Source organism: Athene cunicularia (assembly GCF_003259725.1).
Source record: "Athene cunicularia isolate RWA chromosome 12 unlocalized genomic scaffold, athCun1 chr12_part1, whole genome shotgun sequence".
NCBI lineage: Eukaryota > Metazoa > Chordata > Aves > Strigiformes > Strigidae > Athene > Athene cunicularia.
Window position 1 is genome coordinate 2942692 of NW_020799116.1, and position 8012 is coordinate 2950703.

Below are 8012 nucleotides of genomic sequence, written 5' to 3' on the forward strand. Positions count from 1 at the left end.
GGGGGGGGGGGAAATCCAGAGGCCAACCTCAGCTCCAGCCCGCAGGACCCAAGTGAGAGCTCTCAAGCTTGATGTAATCGTTGCCTCTAGCAGCAGCTCCCCTCTTGGATTGTATGAGGCAACACTCAAATGTGAGCCAGAACCTTTATTTCTCTGCACAGATGAATGAGGTGTCACCAAGATGACTAACAGCATCACATGTACAAGAAAAGGTGAAAACACCTATAATCCAAATAAGTACTCAGAATAGCCTCTGACTCTGGCAACAAAGCAGCAGCTGAGGTTAATATCACTTAAAAAGAAAGCTCTGTAATGCCTTGTTCACAGCGGAAATGAAGTTGTTAAACAAAAAAGTGTGTTGCTTCATAGACAGCTTGAAAAGCGTAGAATTGAATTTATTTTGCAGCCTCAGCAAGAGGTTTCTACTCATCAAGACATAGCAGTTTAGTTGGCAGGGTCACTGACACCTCTTCTTAAATACACAGATAAGACATGGATCTAACCACATCTTAATGCCTAGCATTTCCTTGATCTCAGACAGCACATGGTAGCCCCCTTCTCCTTAAATGCAGAGTGGTCTTGATGCAAAACACCTGAAGCTGTCAGAGGAAAATATGTTTGAGGGAACTAATTTCCCAGTGGAAAGCTGTTCTCCCAGTGCTATCAGCAGAATCAGCAAATTTTGCTGGAGCCAGAAAACAGTTCTGGCTCAAAAGCAAAAGCCAGTAATTACTAGATGCCAAGTTCATATAACATTAATGAGGGGGGAAAGTCAGTAACAGCAAAATCACCATAATTGTAAAATTTATTTGGTTTAGTTATCTTATTTGAATTACTTCATCTTCTGAAGACAAAAGAGAAGAGGAAAAAAATGGGAGAAAATAAAAGAGGTAATTCATTCTCTTGACAAAACAAGAGGGCTGAAAAAACCAACCCTCCTTGAATTCAAAATGGAAAGCTTCATTACTTTTCCTCTCAATGGAAGGAGTCCGTAGGAAGATGAAGTATAACTGGACAAAATGCATCCCTTCCAAGAGGAGATGTTTTATCCCAGTGTGTGGTTCACCCAGGCCAAGCACTGCAGAAGAGAAGCTACTGTTTCCAGAGGCCATCAGCATTGGATTTGTTTTCCAGAGCAAGTACTACACATGCTCCAATTCCAGTTACACCAGTATCAATCCACAGTGGCTATACTTGTTTCAGGAACACAAACAGGAGCAGTTCCCATACATGTGGGGTCATCACCAGTATTCACTGGAGCAGACTTGTGGCTCCTCTGGGAAAAGGGATCATGTCAGGAAAAACACAGTCAGTTTTCAACTCGCTCTAGACATGACACAGGCCTTTCAGGCATAGATCACTGCTCTGAACTTCAAGGGTTAGGAGTGAATTTTAGGAGATGTGGCTTTATTTAAGTGATGCAGCTCCCCAAAAATGTCCAATTCACTATCTTTGGGGTCATCGATGAAGGATAATTTCAACAGAGCTATACCGTGGTAATATTCTACTGTATTTACACCTCTGTAAATTCACTTCTGTTTCAAAGTAAGTAATTTTATTCCACTATAATGAAGTCAGATAAATAACAAAATAGACTTTAATTCTAAAATGGGACACACATAGGAAGGCCTACAGAGTTCTAACCACAGAAAGAGATAAGCTGGTACAGAGCACATGCTGTGGTGGAGGACCCTCCTTCAGCTATGCATCCAGCAAGGGTCTGGCGGGGGGCGTAACTAGGCAGCTCCCCTGCACTTGGGTCTGCTTAGAGGAGAGAAACAGCAAACAAAAAAACAGGTAGAGCAAATCATCTGCCTCTTAGACTTGCCACACACCTCAGTTTAACCTGAGCAATCTTTATCTCAGTGAAACCCAGAGCATCAGAGGACCTCTGGGTCAGCAGCTGCAATCACAGCTCAGGACTGGAGCAGTTCCAAAGGCCACATCCATTTCCTGGGAATTGCCCACATGCTTTTCCACTACACTTGGCACAAGCCCATAGCAACACCAACAGGTTCGGAGAACAACAAGCATGGCCTGAATCCAGACAGATCTGGCAATTCTTCTCACTCTGAAATTCTCCTCACTACCACAATTCATGGTTTCCATCAAGGTCTTCAGCTTCCTGAAAGGTTGCCCCACCACTTTCCAACCTTGGCACCTCTACAGGAAGAGCATGCCAAACCACTGCAGCTGATGCATTTGCTCAACACTGAGCATCATCACTCAACATTGCTAATAAAAACTCTTTTGCAAGAAGCCCTACAGAGTGTAAACAGCTTAAGCAGGAGAGAGAGCAGAGCTGCTTGATGTCCATACAGTCTCATACAGCCAAATTCTGTGAGTCTAGGATTGCAGTCAGGTTGTAAAATCTGGCAGATCGCTTCAAAAAGCAAAACAATGATCAATCTCTGTCTTTAATCAAATTCCAACGAGGCTTTAGAGTCATTCTGTAAAACTCTTGTGGCTTCATCCCTAAGCTGTGCAGAACTTCTCAATCAGAGCTGAATTTTATGATTGCTGAAGTACAGGATCAAAAGCAGCAGCCCAAACTCAGAGCAGCATGACAGCGTGACAGCCAGAGAGGAGGGGAGCAGGCAAGCACAGTGCTCGGGTGCAGCTATTACTCTCTCACTTGATGGGTGCCAAATCCACATCAACATATTAATGAACGAAAAAGACCCCATCAAAGTCTAGCAGGATTTGCTCTGGCTGTCCCATCAGTTTGATGAATGAACATTATCCCTTAAGCATTACCACCACAGCCTTCAAGCAATCCTAATTCCCCACCACACTTCACTGGAGGGTCAGAACCTCTATTTTTACATTTTGTTTAAAAGCAATGGCCTGTATAATGAGTATTACCAACAAACAGCAGCCCATAAATTCCTGAGCGCTGTGTGTGCAAGTCCTCATCTCTGACAAAGCTTGGATGCACCGTAAAGTAAGAGTATCACACACAGGAATATATTAGTGCTCTGCATTCAGCCGACAGACATAACAGTCATTCAACCACAGAGCAGCTCAGTTGCACGCTATTTAAGTGACAGCTATCCAGTTGAATTTCTTTAGTGAAAATTAAGTGCCAGTACAATAGATCATGTCATTGTAGGTTTGGACAAAAAGACTCTGTAAGGCAACATATTAAAACTGAACAGACTCAACCTGGCACTGAAATATGGTCCTAAGACAACTTGATAAATACCAAAACCTCCTTTCTGAATGACCAAATTATTTCTGATGTGGCAAGCACGAGAGCAAGCACTTAATTTTAAGCAGCAGAACAGTTCACCTGATTTCAAGTTATGCATACCACACAGTTTGCAAGATCAAAATGTTTATGGGTAAGTGAACAAAAGACAATTCACATTACTTTTAACAGTTACTCTATTTTAGTTATTCTACACATTACACATGCGTATCACAAACAACAGGGAACTCAAAGAAAGATCTTCTAATTTTCTGCTAATCATGCAAAACCAGCAGATTTCCATCTTATTGGGATGTTTCTCCTTGATGTGTGTGATTAAGTGAAGAAAAATCCCATTTTCAGCCATAATCATAGTTTCACAGCTATGGAGCACAACATCCCAGTACTCTGTTCTGAGGACAGAATAAAAAGCTGATGTTTATAGCCCAGCTGTTATAAACCCCCTCAAGACAGACTGCTGTGATATTTTTACCTTCCCATTATAAAAATTTAAGTAGCTCTGCCAAAACCATGAAAAACCACCCCCCCGCTAAATTTTCCTCAGGGTCCCACTCCTGCCAAATTGCACCTGCAGCAAGATAAGGCAGGATCTTGCAACGGGTTTTTACTTTGTTGCCCTCATCCTGCAAATCAACCTGCACCACAAAGCATCTCCCTTTCCCCACGCACCACAGGACATCTCTGCCCATGGCTGCACAGCAGCAAAATGCCCCTATATACTCCTACAGCTGTTTCCAAGGTAACCAGCACAGAGCCGTATACAAGGGAAGGAAGCAAACAGCAGCAACGCAATCCTGCAATATTGTCACTTTTTGGAGCAAGTCTGAGCTGTCCCTTTCGCCAGCTCCTTTCCAGCTGCCCCATGATTCATGCAAGGGGTAGGTAACTCACTTGACATTTTATAACCCCATTACATCAGCCTTTCTTAAGGTTTGAGGTGTTTTGGTTTTTTTTCTTTAATAAGGCATCATACTGGAGTTTTAAGGTGAGAGTCAAATTTTCTGGTTTTACTAAAAGAAAACCATCTGGGGGAGGAAGGGGAATTATATCAACAACCTAAATTTACACTCAAACTCTGAGTTTCCTCCCAGTAGAAGGAGAAAAATGTCTCAGGTTTAGCAAAGGGTGTCTGCCCACTACTGTGACCCATGTTATACAAGTTATGTGCATCTAGATAACACTTATTTTCATAAGTCAGGATAAAAGCATCTCCACTGTTCAGTTTGCAGATACAGTTTATCCTTCCTAGACATCCAGTTTCTACATCCACTCAGATGTGCCAAAACCCCCAGAGACTTTCCCACCTGCCCACATACATTCATGCTCCCAAAGCAGAAATTAGCCTTTGCTTCTTTTGCTACTGAAAGCCTGGGAGCAGCAAGAATGCAGTCCAAATCCTGCAGTCCTCACATAAAGGACAGCAGCACGAAGGGAAAAGTCGAGATGGGAAAGGGTCTGACATGGCCAGTTAGCACTCTCCACCGCCCTGAGAGAGGGCCATCTCACAGGGAGGTAAATCAGCAGATCTGGCCGCACAGCTCTGTACACTCAGCTACGGACAGAACTGCCAGGCTGTATGCTCTAACCTCCGCTCTCAGGTCCGAGACAACTCCACAGTTACACAGAGAGAAGCATATCAACCGCCTGACTTGGGAGTAACAGGGCCATTATCAATACAGGCTGGAGGCAACACATTTTCCACCAAGAATTTCCAAGCTATTAACATTAATTCTTTTTTTTTCCTGCATGAAATGGAGTAAGGAGTAGCACACCCCATGTACAACCCTCTTGCAGTGGGGAACAACAATACATTACAGAATGAAGCATTTCTCTGAAATGGTCAGGGGACCCATCCCTCAAGGGACATAAATTTTACGGCAAAATACACACAAGAAAACTCACTGTGGGTGGCGTTTTGAAATGGCAGTCACAGTTCAGCACAGTTCACGTGTATCTTGCATTTCCCTGTGTGACTTACCACGGCTGACCTTTTGAATACCAACTGTGATTAATGAAGCTTCCAACCCAGCACTGAATGGCTGCAAATTGCAAGAGATGCTCATCACATTAATATTCAGTAACCAAAATATACCACTCTTCTAATCACAATTGTGCCTCTGCTGAATGCCAGGACATTTCCTTTGGAAACCTGAGCACCGTGGTCCTCAGAGGAATCGAACATGCTCATAGGCCAGAGCACGCATGCATGCCCTGGGGAGAAGCTCCCCAGCTTAGATATCTGAAACAAAAACTGCCACATCTGCATAGGCATGGAGACACAGACGTAACTTGTTTTGAATAAGGAAAACCAGAGGTCAGTATTTCTTCATAGACTGGTTGGAGGTTGACTTGCAATAATCAAAATCTGAACAGAACCCTGCAGAGATTTCTTGGCAGCATTATATATGACACGATGCAAAACCTTCTCTAGCATCCAGTTAAACCCCGTAACCATACCTGTTAACGCTGCAGTGCCACAAAAACATTACCAATACCTCCTCTGCTACCCCTGCAGAGTTATGTGCTGTAATACAACCATCTAACTGGTCACCTTGGGGGAAGGGGAAAGAAGTTCCCTACAAACTCAGCACATTCTTTAGCAGGCATATACTTCCTCCTCTACACAGCACATCAGCTCGAGCCTGCAAGATTTATTCCTCCAGACAAACCATTCTGTGATTAACTAAAGGGTGACTGCCAGAGACCAACTACTTTCGAGCCACTCGTGGAAATAAACGCAACATTACTTGGGAAAACGCCCAACGTACTTGAAGGGATGCACACCAGTCACAGACTCACTGCAGTGCTGGGACTGAAGTCAGAGGGAGGGCAGAGGAGGAGAGGCATTACGTAGACCCCAGAGACAAGAGCCAGTACATACATATGAAGTAACAGAGAAACTAACCTGGCAAACATGCTGACCCTATACAGCTGTACCGCGGCAGTGCTGTAACTGTTTTATAATGCCCCTAAAGCCACCCCTGGTCCAGCGGTGCAAGAGCATCCCTGTCAGCTGCAGCAGAGCAGCATCACAAAGCACTGCGCCGTAACAGGGCTGAATCCACACCGACAAGTCTCAGTGTGTCCAACAGGGGATTGATTTCCCCTTCTAACAACACAAGATTTTTAGCAGCTCTCTCTTTGATGGCTGCAGTCCCTGAGTAGAAGCCGTGGTCCCAGAGGGGTCTAACATCAAAAATAGATGGTGTTCTCCCAAAGCAGTGGGAGCAAGAAAGCAGCAGCAGACTCAGCAGCTTAAGGGCTCTGTCCTGACACCTTACAGGGCATCCAACAGCACAGTTTCTCTCCGTGTTTATTAGCCAGCATGACCAGAGAATTCCCTCTTTTTTGCATTACTCACACCAAGTGATGCAACAATGCCACTTCAGATATTTTCTAAGTTTGCTTACCAGCCCAAAACCTAAAGAAGCCAGGGAAAGGGATGCAAAAGAAAAACCTGCTGTTAACCACTTGCACCAAAACACCTGAGGTTAGCAAGACATACATTCCCGCTTACTTCTGCTCATCCCAGAACACTCCTTCACCTGGATCTTATGAGATCACATGGGAACTGCACTTCATTTTGTAGACATAAACTTTCCCCACCACTCTTATTTCTGTTCATCTATAAACGCAGGAGCTGGAGAGCAAGGTTTAAACCTTCCTTATGTTGTGCCACCTTGTGGAGGTCTTCTCCCGACTGTCATGAGCTGCAGGTCCAGCATTTATTTAACATCACACTCGTGAGCACGTAAACAAAATAATTCACAGTCACTGTGAGCAACAGTAAGCAGCACAATAAGAAACAGGTTACCGCGACGCATCCTCTGTGCAGTTTTCAAACCCTTTAACCCCCAGTTGTAGTTGGGCACTGGGGAGAATTACCAGCTGAAAACAGCAGCACCAGTAGCTTTAGAAAGTTAGAGCTCAGATGCTACAAGCCCCTCTAAATATCCAGAAAGGACCGCGCACCCACCGCTCGCACAGGCTTATCCCCACCACTGAAATGAGGAGAGGAAAAAAAAAGAAAATAAAGCGGAGACTAAGAAAGCTCAGAGATGGAAGGACAGATTTGCTGCAGCAAAGTTTACCGGCACGAAGCGCATCCCCCCTCTAGCCCCGTCATTCGCGGAGCTCCATGCCAGCAGAGAATTGCCCCCCCGAACCAGGGAGCACACACACCACACCACCACCCCCCAAAAAAGAAAACCCCAAAGGCGAGGTGGAGGATAAATCCGAGCCCCTCCAGCCCTCCTCTCCCCCCGGGCCGTGCTCACCGTCCTCTTGCATCCGCTGCAGGCACAGGGCGAGGCTCTTCCTCCAGCCCGGCATGGCGGCGGGGGCAGCGCTGGCTGCCAGAGCAGGACAGGGTTCATCACGGAGCAAGCCTCACCTCATAGCAAGCCCTAGAGAAACCAAGCATCATGGCCTGGTTCGCAAGTTTTTTGCTTTCTGATCCCCAGCCCACTTACTAAAAAGCCCCTGTGTAAGCACAGTGGCAGTGAAGGAATTCTAATAAAGTAGGACAAGATATGTCAAAAAGCCAATTACAATGGCTATTCCAGAAAACCAACCCAGGAGCCATCCCTTTGTATGGCCAAACACGCTTGGCAGGTGGTGCAGGGAGGAAAAGCAAAATAAATACAATTAAACAAGCAAGAGGGACAGCTCAGCTTTGTGTAATATTTGAAATGCAGTCTCCAGAGGCTGAGGAAGCAGCATGACTAAGGCGCATGTTGAAATTCCTCAAAGGCAGGTTGCCTCGATGTGCAGTCATACCCAGGCTGACAGAAATGCTGCT

At 45.1% G+C, this 8012-nt stretch overlaps 1 protein-coding gene across 1 annotated transcript in view; it reads right to left on the reverse strand.

Annotated features, from left to right (window-relative positions):
- Positions 1–7558, reverse strand: part of GRIP2 (glutamate receptor interacting protein 2) — a 286822-nt gene extending 279264 nt beyond the window's left edge. Inside the window, exon 1 of the mRNA XM_026857408.1 lies at positions 7489–7558. Coding sequence (XP_026713209.1) covers positions 7489–7543 — 55 coding nt within the window. The 5' untranslated portion in view covers positions 7544–7558. The remainder of the gene's footprint in view (positions 1–7488) is intronic.
- Positions 7559–8012: the final 454 nt, after the last annotated feature.